Below are 17,619 nucleotides of genomic sequence, written 5' to 3'. Positions count from 1 at the left end.
GCTATTCGGACTACTGGGCTCTAAATGGGTTCTATTCCGGACTAGAAATCTCTATTTCGGCTTTAAGTTAAATTTCGACTCGGGATATTTTTAAAAAATTGTGTAAAAGTTAATATGAAAACATACTATATTACTTTCCGAAAATTCTGTATTCATTTTTTTACTGAATAATTTAAAATCTTTAATAACTAATTCATTGTCTTCGAAGGCGATCAAGGTTTGTAAGACTAAATATTACGGAAGTAATATTTGAATATAAATAAACATTCATTTATATTGTATGTATAAATAATTACAATATTTATGTATCGGTAATGTACTCGATTTTCGATAATTAACCTCTTGTTCACACACTATAATGTATTTTGAGGTCAGTATTTCCATATTTTCATCAATTTGAATAATCGAAAACGTCATAAATTATTTCTTTGGTAAAATATATTAAAAAATTTGCTGCAATCACATTTTTTATCTTATCAAAGTGAACAAATTGAAATGAAGCAATAATTTTAATTTTAAAGAATAATAACTTCACAGATACGGGATGTTTTATGAGATTATACGAAAAATTTTTTATAACTTTATTATAAAAATTTTTAACATTTATTGCGTATGTACTTTATATCAATTTTCAAATTCTATTGATGACGGTAATTATTCATTAAAAATGATGACACTAAGGTTCATCTAAAACATAATTCCATAAAAGATGTAAATTAAAAATTGAGAAATATAAATAATTTATGAATATTCAGATATGCAAAAAAATTCAATTTTCGCAAAGTAAATTACTTAATGTTTTATCAATTTAAAGTTATTCGATACTGTACAACGCGAGTAGGCGCGTGTGTGCGTGGAAGTCCGTGTCGACAATAAGTAATAAAATATATTTGAATTTGTAAACAATACACCTTAACTTACTACTCACAGATAAATCTGCTATAATAAATTACTTTTACCAAAAATTTTTTTGTATTAATAGGTGATGAAATTTGTTTTTATTTCTGTAGATTGATTGTTTGACACAACATTGTGAAACGTTTTTTATTGGTAACATGTAGTTAAATATAGAAATTTTAATACAAATACGATGTTGATTCAGCAACCAATACATCGGAGTAGGGGTGATTGGATTTATCATCATAATTAACGCTATAACCACTAGACTAAGGAAACAAGTATAAGAGGGTGGGGGCGCTCCTACTGAAGATCGTCATTTCATATTACTATCGCTTGACCATGGTTCTCCTTGGCGGTGGCACTGGTAAGGATTCTTCGAGGTTGTTGAGTTAACTTGTAGTGCCGCACTTTTCTGTTAGTCAGTGGTCCAGTTATTTACCAAGAGTCAAGTTTAAATCGTGAGGGTGATTATAGCTATTGAAGTTTATATTTCTAAAAAATTTTTAATTATTTAAAAATTTTACAGTTCCTACGTTCGGTAAACTTGTCTTGAGATTTTAAATCATCACATAATAAGCCACAAAGAAAGGTCAGTAAATCTTTCTGTTATATTAAATAAATTCGACATTCTTTAAGAAAATCTATTGTTTACTTACAATCGTATTTTACAATATTCTACGATTTTTCTTATAAGGTACGACTTTATTATTTAGGAACAAAGTTGAAGTCATATTAAAACAATACCTATTATTTTATTTTAGTTTATTTTATTTTTTAAATTACTTAAAGTCCAATGACTATATTTTTCACTGTGAGATTCTCCAAGTTTTTTCTGTTTTAGTGATTTTTTATTCATTAATGCATTGATATCCAAGAATTTATTGAATTAACTATATTTATAGTATATTTATAGTTACATAATTAATTAAAAATTTTATTTCTGTGATCGTAAAATTGCGCTGACGTTAGTAATTGTAATAGATAAAAAAAAATTCAATTATTCAATGCAATTTGTAATTTATAATACATTGCCAATTAATTACTAAATTAAAAAATTTCCATTACAGTTTAAAACAATAACAAAGTACAATATTTCAGTAATACAGCTAATGATAAGTATAAACAATCTCTAATATTATGTTTTACAAACTGCAAGAGAAGACAATCGTTAAAAACAATTTACAATAATTTTATGTCACTCAATAGTACTATATAATGTATACAGCACATTTATTATAGCATATATTATTATTTATTATCATGCGCATTACAAAATTATTATTAGTTGTACTTAGCACAAAAATAAAACCGCCAGGTTAGTTTTTAATTTAAAATCTTGCAAAAAAATAAGTTCTTGCATAATTTTTATATCTAGGATATCTTTAAATATAAGATAAAAAGAATTGAATCAATAATTCATTTTCACAATGCTAAAATGTTTTTCCAATATATATATTATTTAATACGCACATAATAAACATAATTTTTATACCTTCTACATTTCTATAACCACAGCTAAGGCCGTATGCCGTTACTAATCTTAGGTCATTACAAATGAACAGGCAATAACATTATTTCAATAAACATCATTATTATACTACACTGTTGTCTTACTAGAATTTTGCAATATCCTCCTTGATTGATTAACCGTAGAGAAGGAAAAGTTTTTTTTTTTAATTCAAATTTAGCTTATTCTTCATAATAACTTGAATTAAAGAAAATACTCAATACATCGATAGATTTGTAAATCATTAAATCACTATAAGAAAATATAAATCATGATCAATTTACTCTTGAAATAACAATATTGGTACACTTATAAAAATTAAGGGTGCAAGAAAAACATCCAAATTTTTGGGAATTTTTCAACAGGCTGTAACTTGAAGAAAAATCGTTGTATAGCATATAAAAAAAAAAAAAAAAAAACAAATTGTAGTTTTGTGTCCGGTTTTTGGATATGAAATCCAAAATTTTTTTCGAAATTTTTTTGGTTTTTCTTTTTAGTCTACGAACTTGAAAAAATTTGTTTTGACTTAACTTCTATGTGGACCGGATAGTTATTCTTAATTAAAAACCTTGAATTTGATTTTAATATTTTTCTTCAAATTCAAATCAAAAGTATAAAAACGATTTATTGTAAAATATGATATAATATAATATTCTCGAAGAGAATTTATTGCAGTTTTTTAAACCATGTTTCAAACTTTTTTGCGATCATTGGTTGCTATGATATCGATAATAAATTTAAAAAATGCAAAAAAGTATTTAGAAAAAAAGAATCAAAAATGAATAAATAATCTATCTTATACATGTATTGGTTTAGCTGAAAAAATTTTTTCCTTATCTGTGGAGCTACATTAAAAAAAAAAAAAATACACACAATCGTTTTCTTACGGTCTCTCTTTGGATAGAGAAACCTATCGTTTCAAAAAATTTTTTGCCTAAAAATCTTTAAATCAGAAATTTCCAACTTAAGAATTTTTTTTTTTACCTCGAAACTTCATTTTTCACGATACAGCATTTTACAATAACTAAAACATTTAAAAAATCTATTTAATTCGTTCTGGAGAGTATATATATATAAATATATATATATATATATATATATATATATATATATATATATATATATAAATATATTAGGGTGTGCCAAAATGTAACTTCCGTGGAGAACCTTTGAAAATTGAAATTTTGAGTTCCGCTTTGAACAGGGGCTGCGTTTGGGCATTTCCTGAGATATTTTTGTGTGAGATGATGTATTTGATTTTCATAGAATTTTTAACAGAATGTTTAATTGGGCACATCTGGCCAAATTTTAAATTTTCACCGGAAATGCCCAAACTAAGCTTCTGTTAAAAAATTCTATGAAAATCAAATTCTTCATCTGACACCAAAATATCTCAGGAAATGCCCAAACGCAGCCCCTGCTAAAAGCGGAACTCAAAATTCTAATTTTAAAAGGTTCTCCACGGGAGTTACATTTTGGCACATCCTAATATATATATATATATATATATATATATATATATATATATATATATATATATATATATATATATATATATATGTTTAATTCATTACATTCATAGTTAATATATAGACTCTGAACATATGTGTGCGTCTTATTTTCGGTATTGTAACTGTAATGAAATAATCATTTTATTATAACTACAAGGCTTATGCCAAAAATACATTTTGTTTCTAGCATATATTCAAAATATCTAATAAATAGACACAATTTTTATACATGATGCATAATTTTTGAGATTTTATTCTGGTAAAAGCATTCTTACGAATTATTTTTATTCTATCAGTTTCATACATCATTTAATATTCTTGAAAAATAACTAAAAATACTATTTTTTGTTCTTACTTTTGTGTACTTTAAATTAAAACGATTGAAATATAAACTCTAATAATAAATATATTTGCGAAATCGACTTTTTGACGGTCTTTGTCGAGGTAATAGTACAACCAAAGTCAACATTCATAGTCGTCAGGAACTTGTTTCAAGGTTAAGCTGTTGAAAAACGACTTAGTGAAGGGCGCATGCATGATTACTACAAACTGAATAATAACTTATTAAAATACGCGCGAGTGACGAATTTTTATACGTTGTTAATAGTATTCTAGTGTATAATTATTTCAATAATGAATAATAAAATTAACGCCATAATGCCCATAATGCATATATAGTCGATATTTTGAATGAAACGATATTGGCTTTTAAGATATACATCTTTTTCGAGTGATACCACTTTACAGCTAAAAACACGTTCTTTTGATTATATTTTAGCATGACCAGTTTAGATTTTTCCTTCTTGGAGGACTATGATCTTCTATTAAAGATTATCTTTTTAAAAAAACAAATATAATGATGCAGTTCTGTTTTTTTTTTTTTTTTTTTTTTTTTTTGTTTAGAAATCACGAAGATAAGAAATTGGTTATCAATTTGTTGCTTCACAATGTTACAACTTTAATCGATGAAACAATCGATGAAAACTGATACAAGTCGTTTACTATAGAGATTCTCGTAATGATAGAAGAAATGTTCAGGGACGCGTAAAATATAAAACTTAAAGATTATTCGATTAAATAAATTTTTTTTGTTCATTTCTTACTAATAAGCCGTCGAAATCAAGCCAAATATAATAAAACAAAAAATGCTTGAATTATAAAAAGTACACTACTGCAATCCTGTTTACCTTGATTTACGTTCTCTTAATATTACTGTCCTTTAGACCCCTAGATGTTATAATTATACTATAAATTAAAAAAAAAAAATTATAAAGATAACAGTTATTATTAGAAAAAAAAAAAAGAAATTAAATCAATACCCAATCGTATCTAAAATTTATTACATGTTGTTTAATTTTTGATAACTAAAGAATTGTATTCAAATTGTTGTAAGATGATAAATTTTAGATTTATTGTTTATGTAAAGGTTAGTTTCAGAGAGGAACATATCTGAAAATAATATATAATTTAAAATCATTTTCTATCTAATAAAAATCAAGCACTTATATGATATATTAATACAAGAATAAAAAAAAAAATAGCTCTTCAAGGTTAAGAAAATTAAAATTGCTTTCCGTATAAGTTGAATGCAATTACTATTATAAAAAATAATTTCTCTCTTATGACGTTAGAAATAAACTAATGACTTTATTGCTGATAGAAAATGTGATTACAAGGAAAAGAAAATATGTAGTAATAGATATTATTTAGATTCTATACTAATCGTAGTAACTTCAAATTATAATGCAAAAAAAAATAGAGTTCTTCCTAAACTAAAAGAAATTTTACATATTGTTATTTTTTGTCACAATATACGCAGTGTACCTTTGTGAATCGATTCAAATAATCTGAAGTGCAAAACGTGTTCATCTATTGCACGTCATGTGACATCAATCGACAAGCTCCAAAAATAATCGACGGTCATTTCTTGAATTCAGTAGCAACCAAAAATGAACCGTAAACGCTTTTAAGGTCATTCTCCACCTGGTATCATACTTTTCGATATTGTACATGCAGCGTTAGTTATTATGTATAGTATTAAATACAATACTAATAATATTATTATTATTATTATCCATGTGACAAGTTGACAAATTATTCATAAATTAACCAAATATAACTGATAATTATTTATATCCATTACACTTTTGATTTAAGGACATATTTCTATTTATCCATAAATCCACGCCGCGTGAATATAAGGGCCTTAAATCCACGCCGCGTGAATATAAGAGCTTTAAATCTACGCTGCGTCAATGTAAAGGCCTTTATATTCACGCTGCATGGATTTATCAGGATTTTTTTTTACGTTTGAATAGACACTTCTTTGATTGAAAGTCCAAGCCAAGTTTATTTTCAGCTTTTGAATATTTTAAATACACAAAAAACGATTGAATTCAACCGAAAACATTTTGGCCTTCAAATATTTGTTCTTGGAAAACAATTTATTATTCCCTGATAAAAAAAAAGTATTGAGACAAAGAAAAAAGTATTGAAAAGTATTGGTTTTCTAATCAATCCAATACTTTTCAATACTTTTTTCTTTGTCTCAATACTTTTTTTTATTCAGGGTTACGCTGAACTGTAAACGTTTTCATTTTAAATTAAAATACAGAATTTATTCAGTTAAAAAATTATTTTGTCAGCTCAAGCAGTAAAATATTTTTCTTTATATCTCGGTCAAAATAACGTATCTCCGGTATCAATTTCAGAGTCGAAAACTTAAGATTTTTGTATTGGTAGGGGAAAGGGGGGGCAAAATGGGCCTCTAGGGGCAAAATGGGCCCCCAACATTTTCAACTCTCGAAGTGTTTGGGAGGTATAATGGGCTAATTAGACTTTAAAAACCAAAGAATATTTTTCAGTTGAACGTGTTCTAGAATTTTTGAATTATAGAAAAAATTATATAGGTAAAGTACGAACTAGGTCGCGAGTTAAATAACAGCATTATCTACTATATTTTTTGTTAAAAAACTATTTATTTGACAGAAGCTTCCCTGACTATTTTTGCGATGCTCTGTGTGTGTGTGTGTTTTTTTTTTTTTTTTTTTTTTTGTTTTAAGGGGGGGGGGAATCCTTTTTACAGATTCTAGGCATAGTTGTTTGGCCTGGATATGTGGCGACTCGACGCAGTGTCATACTAAAACTCGACGCTAGCGCCCCTACCCACTAAACCCTAAACCCCTTTTCCTCTTTCTCCTAATCCCTCATGGAAACCGCCGTTAGGCATTACTTCGTGAGGGGAGGATCTAGCTACTGCTCTTTCTTCTGGTAGCTAAGGTGTTATTTTACCTTTCTTCTAGTTGTTGTCATTTGCTCTTCTTCTTTCGATGGAACGCAAGTCTATAAGGACTTCTGTTGCAAATGTGTTGATGGCGTTCCAGGAGGCTCTTGATGACAACATTGCTTCTACTATTGTCTCTGGTTGGATTTTCTTCTTTAGGATCATCTCCAGCTCATCTCGCTGTGGGTAAAATCGACGGCACTCAAAGAAAACGTGCTCCGCGTCTTCATTGATTCCTGGGCATGACGGGCACTCCGGTGAATCATCATGCTTGAAGCGGTGAAGATACGTCCGAAAACATCCATGTCCTGACAACAACTGCGTCAGATAGTAATTGACCTCGCCATGACTTCGGTTTAGCCAAACGTCGATCTTCGGTATGAGACGGTGTGTCCATCTCCCTGTTGTCGCGGCGTCCCACTGCGATTGCCATCGTGCGATGCTGTTCTGCCGTTCTTTAGCTCTGAGTTCCTCGGCACTTTGTGCGGTTGTCCTCTTTCGTTGGTAAAGGTTACGTCTTTCCTCAGCTAGGACTCTGAGCGACAAAATGTGTGTGTGTGTGTGTGTGTGTGTGTGTGTGTGTATATATATGAACTTGAACCTCTCATAACTTTTAAACGACTCGACCGATTCAAACGGGATTGACAGCAATCGAAAGAGTTTCTTCACCCCTAGATATTTTAGAATATTTAAGGTAATTCGGACCAATAGATTTTGAGTAATCTCAAAAATAAAATTTTCAGAAAATGTTTTTTTTTTAATAAATTTTAATCTGCTGAATCAATCGTTTTCAAAAACTAATCAGCTCTTAGGCCTAAAAAACTGCGTCGATTGCCGTCAACGCGATCAAAATCGGTCGATTCGTTTGTGAGGTATCGTGAACAAAACATCAGGGAAAAAGTATTTTTTTTTCTTACATAACTCCGACATTTATTCCTGGATCGTTTTTGATTCAACGAGATGATTTTTAGAGCTTAAAAAAATCACTTGAATCGCCGCCAATAACGTCAAAATCGGTTGAATGGTTCGAGAGATATTTGAAAAATTAAAAAAAGTATTTTTTTAACATATCTTTGAAATTTCACGTCCGATTGTTTGGTTAGTGATAAATAATCTTTTTGTTCTAGAAAGACTGCATAGAATGCCTTTAATTTTTTTTAAATCGGTTAATTCATTTGTGAGATATCGTCAAAAAAATTCTAAACAATTGTTTTTTTTGTGATACATTTTTATTGGCTTCATCAATCGATTCGAAAAACTGATCGGTTTTTAAGCTTAGAAGCCCGCGTTAATGACCGTTAACGCTACTGAAATTGGTTGATTAGTTTGAGAGATACCGTTGTTGAAATAATTCAAAAAACGCGTTTTTTTTTTAAATTACACCGACATTTTTTACCTGATTTATTATTGCTTTTGGCGTGAAATGTGGAGCGCTTAGGTATGGAACTAGCGGGAAGTTGCAGGGATGGCTTTTAGGGTTTATTGTTATCCTAATTTTTTATACTGAATACATAATAAAAAAATTCAAAATATAAAACAAATAAGAAACATATTTTTTTGGGGGGCCCGTTTTACCCTACTTTTCTCAACTTTTTAATTTCGATATACACAAAAAAATTAATACCATAAACTCAGTAAAAGGCCAAAAAAAGTAAAACGAGCTGAAAAACTCATATTATAAAAATTTTCTGAAGGTGGCCCATTTTGCCCCACATTTTCAATTTTTCATTTTTAATGAACAGAGCAAATTGAGGTCAAATACTTGGCAAGGGATTAAAAAAAAGTAAAACCAGGGAAAAACACTAAGGATATCAACATTTTTTTTTTAAGGGACCCATTTTGCCCCCCTCTACCCCTATAATTAAAAAATTTTTTTTATACACGGAAAAAAATAGGTGTTGTAACAGGATAAAATCCTGTTGCAGCATCAGGACTCTTGCGGCAGCAATAGGATTTCTCCTGTGGAAGCTACAAAATAAAATTAAAAATGTTAAATAACGTTCATTTTGGCAATTTTACACTGTATACAGTCGGGAATGAATTTGGAGTAAATTTTCATTTCTATCACTCAGAGTACCAAATTGAATGAATACAATTAATTTTTAATCAATTAAAATAAGTCTCATGCATACATTTTTTTCTCGTCGGGATGAAAGAAATATTTGAATTCAAAAAACAACACACGATTGTTGTGGTTGCGGCAAAAACGTCATTAATGACATCATTACTTATGCTCAAGTAAAACTCACGATGACCCATCTCAAGAGGTGGGTTAATTAACGTGAGCATTTTGAGAAATTATACGCAATTTTTAAAACGAAGCTGTGAACATGGCGACAACTACAATATCATTTTATTGCGCCGCAAGTGATACTGTTGTGGATGTCAAATCTTCTCCTGCAGATCCGTGATTAAAAAAAAGTATTGATACAAAGAAAAAAGAATTGGTTTTCTAGTCAATTCAATACTTTTCAATATTTTTTTTATTGGGGATGGTCAACGTGCGTTAACAGGTAAATATTATTGTTAATTGAAGCTTAGTAAGCATAATTGCTGTTTATAATTTATCGCAATTTATATATTTTTCATCATTTGTCAATAACATAACCTAAGTTAATGAATCAAGGTAAATTATCAATAAAAATATATTTGTCAAAAGAAACTTATTTTGATTTCAGATACATTTTTTGCTACAGCATTATTAACAAAAGCCTTAAATCAACAATCATAACCATCGACATCAGCTAATGTTGATAATGACAATATTTTTTTGTCTAATGACGCTTTTAACGATAATTCTAGCAATAAAAAATGTCTTGATACTGAAGATACAGGATACAGGTGATCTCAACTCTGAAACCTACGAAAGTAAAGGTATACTGGAATGTTTGTGTTAAATGTGTGACGATGTCGATTACATATGTGCATTTTCCAACTTCTTTATACAAGTGGAGTCCACCTTGCGTATTTTGTTACTATTAGAGACATATAGAGCCATGGAAAAAGATTTTAGTAGTGGGAAATTCTCTCAGAAAAAAATTTGGGAAAAAATTGCCAAGGAGCTCAACAAAAACAATACAATGTAACTGAGCCCAATGCTCTTCTAAGCTACGAAGCTTAAAAAAAACTTATAAGTCTATAAAGTACTATAATAGCAAATCCGGCAATGACAGAAGGAGTTAGCAGTATTTCGATGTTAGTCTTAATTTTTTGATATCCTTCATTTCAAGAAAATATTCTATAACAACCAATAATAAAAATCACAGATACAAATCAATGTAAAATATTGTTTTTAATTACTACTATGTATTATATATTTCTGATAGATTATAACTAGTACTTTGTGGAGCATTATTTTGACGCACCAACAAATTTCTAACTGTCGCTGTAAAAGCCATTTTTATTATATGGTAAAAGACCCCATTAGTGGTGGGGACCCCATAACTGACACTTTCTTTGATTTTGGTACTTATTCAATAAATTAAATCATTAATTGAAATTTAATGAAATCATTCATTTCAATATTGAATATATTATTTCTAATCTTTAAGACCTTTAGATCAAAAAAAATTTTTAATTTTTATTCCAAGTAGAACATTTTTTCATTGAAAAAAAAGTGCCACTAATAGGGGTTAAATATGCCACTAATGGGGTCTTTTAGCTTATACGAACATAAATTAGTTAAATACTCTTCTAAAATTAAAGTATATGTGAATTTTTTTTTTTTTTTAATAAATCAAGTTAACCAATAATTAATAAAACTTAATGATACCACTTACAAATTTTAATATACCCTCTTCAACCTTTTGTTTTGTTTTTTCAGACGCGCCATTTTTATTTTTTAAATAAACGCTCAAAACTCTTCAAAATCCATTCCACTTGAGTTTACGATTGTGACGCCCAGAATCAAGTGGAACAGCGAAAACCGAGGTCGTGAGCGTGATCGTTGAAAGTACTTTGTGGAACGCACCCAATACTGCAAGAAAGAAAATTTTTGAAGTGATAAATTCTTATGGGAGGGTCCTCCTCTCTCACTCTAACCTACAGCGCTAGCCGTATTTCGGACAGTCGCTTTCCCCTCTTTCTACAGTCGACTCTGTCTAAAGATTCCCGCCGTCTAAAGGTTTCGTTGATACGCTCTCTAAAGGTTCCAGGATATTCCCCTACTCTTGAGTACTATAACCAATCAGAGTTAATAATTTAAGCGCGCGTTTTGAATGCCCATAAAAACTAATGTTTTCTATTGCGCACCCATTACGCGCAATGTTCAGAGTGGGGAGAGAACCTTTAGACAGAGTCGACTGTAGTGTGCGATAGACATATACTGTTGACAGTGAGCATATAAACTAAAAATATCACTGTTTTTGAAAGAGATTATAAAAAATATGATGAAACAAACAGAAGATGATCCTCGGAACATTACAGAATCTCCTAACAAAAGATAAGTTCAATAATATAATATAATACGATTTATCAATAACAAACATGCTACAAGTCTACCACCGCAGCGTCTATATTTTGAATTTCTATATATCTTTAGCGTTACTGCGTCGATATATTTATAAATATGTTTCAATATTAAGGTAAAAGCCCCAATATATGATCATGTACCAGTATATGATCACTCCATGTATTTGTATATCTATACTCACAAATATAGGTATACAAATACATGGAGTGATCATATACTGGTACATGATCATATATTGGGGCTTTTACCTTATGTTATAGGTGATTTTAATGTTAATTTTGCTGCTGATCGAGCTAAAAATTTAGTATCGTTCCTACAATCAAAATTACAACTAAATATGATTAATAAGCCAGAAGAAGCTACAGCAAGTCATGGAACTGTACTTGATACAGTCTTTGCAAGATTTTTAGATGACATACAATGTAAAAATTTCATTGCTTATTATAGCTACCATAAGCCAATTGTTTCTTTGATAGGATTGAATAATGATATTAATAATGTACATACACAAAATTCTAATGTACATATTCAAGAATTGCAACTAAGAATAAAATATATTTTATAATCAATCAAAAATTTTATTAATAAATAACCTTTCCTTACATTATCACATTAATATTCATAAAATTTAAGTAATAACCTAAGCTTTTCTCAAGTTAAACAATTTCAATTTTAAATAGTTCAACTTAGATTAGTTTAAGTTATCACTTCTGTTGGGCGTCCTGAGACGCACACGTTTTTCTTTTTAACTTCCCGCTAAGAAAATCGGGAAGTTATTGTTTTCACACCGTTTTGCAAAAATCGAGTTTTCATCAGATCTCGACGTTTGAAGGTCACAGGAAGCTTCCCTGACTATCCCCACGAGGTTGTCACTATGTCTGTATGTGTGTGTCTGTGTGTGTGTGTGTGTGTGTGTGTGTGTGTGTGTGTGTGTGTGTGTGTGTGTGTGTGTGTGTGTGTGTGTGTGTGTGTGTGTGTGTGTGTGTGTGTGTGTGAAAGTATGTGAATAGCTTATAACTTTTGAACGGCTTGACCGATTTCATCGGGGTTGGTGCCATTCAAAAGGGCTTGACCAAACTTAGATTTTGAGAACTATTTGGACCGATTCAGATCAATAGATTTTGAGAAATCTTCGGAAAACTGAAAAAAAAATTTTTTCAAATGTGGTTTTTTTGGAATAACTTTTAAACGTTCGATAGTTCAACTCCAAAAACTAATCAGCTCTTAATCTCAAAAAACCACGTCGATCGCCACTAGTCCGGTCAAAATCGGTTGATTCGTTCGAGAGATATCGTGAACGAAAGAAAACCGAAAAAAGTGTTTTTTTGGAATAACTCCGAAATTCCTAGCGCGATCAATTTAAACTTTGAGATTCTTTACGAGGCTTGAAAAACTACGTCGAATTCTGCCAACCGCGTGAAAATCAGTTTATTCATTCAAAAGTTATTGCGGTTTAAAAATTCAAAAAATAGTGTCTTATCAAACCTCTATCAGACTTTTGAGCTCGAAGAGCTCAAAAGCATAGGAAAGCAATCTTTTTGAGCTCAGCGAGCTCAAAATAACTCACAAATTGTATTTTTGAGCTCGAAAAGCTCGAAAACGTCATTGGTGCAATTTCAAGCGCCTAAGTATGGAATTAGCGGGAAGTTGCAGGGATGGTCTTCAGGGTCGACCGTTTTCCTAATTTTTTTTTTTTAGTAGATTTTATAAAAATTTAACTATTGTATTTGTCTTCATAATGTAACTTTTCAAAAAATTTTGCTATATTTCGACTTAATTCAAAGAGCTGAGTCAGAAAATACATATGGTTCAAAAGTTTATATATGTATGTATATGCATATATATAAGTGTTTTTCTAACTTCCCGCTAAGAAAATTGAAAATTTACGAAAATCGGAAATTTATTGGTTTTACCTCGTTTTTCGAAAATCGAGCTTTCATCAGACTAAGCTTGGCCAAACTTAGATTTTAAATACAATTTGAATCGATTCGTACTGGTAGCTTTTGAGAAATCTAAAAAAAACTACGAAAAAAATTTCTTTTAAATGTTGTTTTTTTGGAATAACTTTTAAATGGCTATACCGATAAATTTCAAAAACTAATTTGGAATTAGTTACTAATTAGTAGAATTACTAACTAACACGTCGATCGCCGCAAAGCCGGTCAAAATCGATTGATACGTTCGTGAGTTATCGTTGACGAAAAAAAGTGATTTTTTCGAATTACACCGGAATTTCCGGTCTGATCAATTTGTGTTTGAAAGTACACCATAGAATTTGAAAAACTGCTCGAAGAGCTCAAAAGCTTAGAACAGCTAACTCTTTGAGCTCGGAGATCTTTAAATCACATAAATTATATTTTTGAGCTCAAAAACAACACAAGTGCAATTTTAAGCGCTTAGGTATGGAATTAGTGGAAAGTTGCGGGGATAGCCTTTAGGGTTAACCGTTTTCCTAATTTTTTTGCTCAAACTCATAGGAAGAATGTTAAAAAGTGAAAATTTGACAAGACCAAACTTTAACAATTCAAAAAGTAACGTTTCCAATAAATTTCCTGAAAATTATAACCAATTCGGTTCACTAGATTTTGAGAAATCTCAAAAACAAAATTTTGGAAAAATCATTTTTTTAGAATATATACAGACATATAGACACCATCGTAAAAATAATCAGGGAAGCTTCCTAGGACCTCAAAACGTGGAGATCTGATAACTTGATTTTCAAAAACTGCAGTGAAACCAATAACTTCCCGATTTTTTTGAAAATCATTGATTTTCATAGCGGAAATTAATAATGATGAATTTTAATAATTATTAAAGTTGAAAAAGTCATTTGCGATACAACTTGACTGCACTTAATTTTTTATACGTTCCGAATATAAATTCGTAAATTTATACATATACTTTTGACAAATATTTTTAATAATGACAATATTTATATTTGCAGGTTTTACTGTTGAAAAGTATCAAAAGGCTTACAATATGCCCGGAATCGTTGATTGGTACCGTGACTTAATGCAAAATAAAATTGGTAATTATACTTATTAAACCTATTTATTATTCAATGTTGATTGAAGTAATGGAAATTTACGTTATAATTATTATTATCTTATTTATTGATGTATTTTTTTTTTCTAGATAAAAGAACTGAAGATTGGTTTCTTGTTACCGGGCCTGGTCCACTGTTAATGATTTTTGTAACTTACATTTACTTTAGCACATCAGCGGGTCCAAAGTATATGAGGGATAAGAAACCCTACTCTCTTAAAAATGTTTTAATTATCTATAATTTCATTCAAGTAGTTTTGAGTTGTACATTAGTTTATGAAGGTCTTGCAAGTGGTTGGTGGAATGATTATAGTTTCGGATGTCAACCAGTGGATAGGTCAATGAGTCCAAAAGCTTTAAGGGTAAGAATATAAATTTTATTTACCAATATCTAAAATTGCATGAATTAAAATAACGAATTTTCTTTCAGATGGCCCGAGCTGTTTGGTTGTATTATATTTGTAAACTTATTGAACTTGCCGACACAGTATTTTTTGTTCTTCGTAAAAAGCAACGACAAATATCATTTCTTCACGTATGGCATCATTCTATTATGATAGTGACAGCTTGGATTGGAGTAAGATTTTTCCCAGGTGGTCATGCTACTCTCCTTGGTGTCATTAACTCTTTCATTCATATTCTTATGTATTCATATTATATGTTATCGGCATTTGGCCCACATATGGAAAAATATCTTTGGTGGAAAAGACATCTCACGACATTGCAACTTGTGCAATTTTTCCTTATATTCATACATAATTATCAACAATTTAGGTTGGGATGTGATTTTCCTAAAATTATTACAGGATTACTATGTTTTAATGCAGGATTCTTTACGTATTTGTTCGGCTCGTTTTACGTTAAAACTTACTTATCATCAATGTCCAAAAAAGATAATAGAATAAGAAACGCTCAATTAACTTCCAATGACAAAAACGACTGATCAGAAAGTGATTAAGTAGGCATATTGCGTACTTTTATTATTAATATTAATAATAATAATAATAATAATAATAATAATAATAATAATAATAATAATAATAATAATAATTATAATAATTATAAATAAAGTAGTGATTATACTCTCCAAAATATCAATCGTCGATAACTTACCAATTGATTCGATAATCAAATTGAGTGCTCTGATAGCCACAGTTTCAGACCAACCAAGTTGGTGTCAGATAGTTGCCACCAACTTAGCGACAACTTGCAGTCAACTTCCGAATTTGTAACTGTTGGCGTCAAGTTGGCTACAAGTTTCTGAAAAAAACAAGACCAATCTACTGCCGCAATATGTCGCCAAATTTCTTGAGAAACTTGTCGTCAACTTGGTGCGAAAGAGTCTCGAAAGCAATTTTTGCCGACAACTTGGTGAACAACCGAGTTCATTTCCAAGACTTGCCGCCAACTTGGTGACAAGTTGCGGCAGTAAATCGACGGAAAGTTGCGACCGACTTGGCTATCAGGGTGAATTCGAAAATATTTTATACGTATTTTATATGTGTTTAGCTTATAACTTAATTCACGTTATAAATTTATTGAATTAGAAGCATTATTATAAATATAGTTCATCATAATATTTAGTTATCAGATTGAAACAAAAGAATTCTCACAATGGTGTCTATTTAAATTTAAACTTTCGTAAACGACAAGATATCTTGATTAAAAATTAACGTAGCAAAAAATATGAATAATTAGTTATTGTCTATAAGAATTATAACTGTGTATAATGGAATAGTGTTTAATTTATTTTTCAAAGTTTATTCATTTCATGTAAGTCGAGAAAAGTCAAATTTATATTTGCACGACAGAAAAAAATTATAATTCGCTTTGTAATACAAAAGCCACTGTTATTGATACCAAACTGAAAAAATTACTGATTCAAATCAATTTTTTATCATTTATAATTAAAAATAGTAATTCTTGTTTTCTTAAAGTAGATTTTCAATCTAAAGAACTGTTGATATCTCTAATAAATTGATTAAATAAGCAATGATCAATAAACTCAAACGGAAAAATTAATTTTCGTGACTGAGTTTAACGAACAAAAAAAAATGTTTTTAAAAAATTTCATACATGAATTGCACCTATCGAAAAGTTCATTTAAACTAAAAATTATGTTGTATTTGACTTCCCTGATAGCCACAGTTTCAGACCAACCAAGTTGGTGTCAGATAGTTGCCACCAATTTAGCGACAACTTACGGTCAACTTTCGAATTTGTAACTGTTGGCGTCGAGTTGGCTACAAGTTTCTGAAAAAAAAAGACCAATCTACTGCCGCAATATGTCACCAAATTTCTTGAGAAACTTGTCGTCAACTTGGTGTGAAAAAGTTTTAGAAGCAACTTTTGTCGACAACTTGGTGAACAAGTTTAACAAGTTGACACCAACCGAGTTCATTTCCAAGATTTGTCGCCAACTTGGTGACAAGTTGCGGCGGTAGATTGTCAGAAAATTGCCACCAACTTGGATATCAGGGTTATTTTTATTAAATATCATTATCTACAAGATTGAACGCAAAGTAGAAATCGATATTATCTTTTGAAAGCAATAGCAACATTTTTTATCCACATGAAATAGATCTAAAAACATCGAAAGCTATAAATAAATGAAAATTTGAAGAATATTACTCGTCAAAGTTAACTATTAACATATTCGTTCAAATTTATAAAATTATCTATAGATAATGTATTGAATTTCTGATGATTTTTTCGTTTAACAATTTTTATGGAGAAAATAATTGATTTTTCACAACTGTGACTGCAATGGTTTCGTCATGCTTACACATGAACTCATATTCGAATTGTCACTTCGATGATATGTGAAATCTTTAATAGTGATATTTAACTGTAGTAAGATTTATCTGTAGGAATATTAAAATAGCCTGGTAAAGTTGTCTAT

General features: G+C 29.9%; 1 protein-coding gene across 3 annotated transcripts; it reads left to right on the top strand.

Moving 5' to 3' along the window:
* The first annotated feature begins 1,065 nt into the window (after positions 1 to 1,065).
* Positions 1,066 to 15,936, top strand: LOC123261702 (elongation of very long chain fatty acids protein). Of its 3 annotated transcripts, none has more exons than XM_044723473.1 (5): positions 1,067 to 1,358; positions 1,427 to 1,489; positions 14,617 to 14,700; positions 14,808 to 15,079; positions 15,148 to 15,936. In XM_044723473.1, exons 3-5 carry the CDS (start codon positions 14,652 to 14,654, stop codon positions 15,658 to 15,660), a joined length of 834 nt encoding a protein of 277 aa, XP_044579408.1. In that variant the 5' UTR covers positions 1,067 to 1,358; positions 1,427 to 1,489; positions 14,617 to 14,651; the 3' UTR covers positions 15,661 to 15,936. The 3 variants fall into 3 exon arrangements, with proteins under 3 accessions (XP_044579407.1, XP_044579408.1, XP_044579406.1); XM_044723471.1 differs by having other exon boundaries at positions 1,067 to 1,364; XM_044723472.1 differs by having other exon boundaries at positions 1,066 to 1,489.
* The last annotated feature ends 1,683 nt before the right edge of the window (positions 15,937 to 17,619 follow it).

The sequence above is a fragment of the Cotesia glomerata genome, linkage group LG3 (assembly GCF_020080835.1).
Source record: "Cotesia glomerata isolate CgM1 linkage group LG3, MPM_Cglom_v2.3, whole genome shotgun sequence".
NCBI lineage: Eukaryota > Metazoa > Arthropoda > Insecta > Hymenoptera > Braconidae > Cotesia > Cotesia glomerata.
This window is presented reverse-complemented; position numbering and strand designations above follow the sequence as displayed.

Excerpts from the sequence above, each read along its gene's own strand:
- LOC123261702 (XM_044723472.1), top strand. The coding sequence starts at position 14,652 with ATGCCCGGAATCGTTGATTGGTACCGTGACTTAATGCAAAATAAAATT. Across the intron at positions 14,701-14,807 it reads CTTAATGCAAAATAAAATTG|ATAAAAGAACTGAAGATTGG; the intron begins GTAATTATACTT and ends TTTTTTTTCTAG. Across the intron at positions 15,080-15,147 it reads TGAGTCCAAAAGCTTTAAGG|ATGGCCCGAGCTGTTTGGTT; the intron begins GTAAGAATATAA and ends ATTTTCTTTCAG.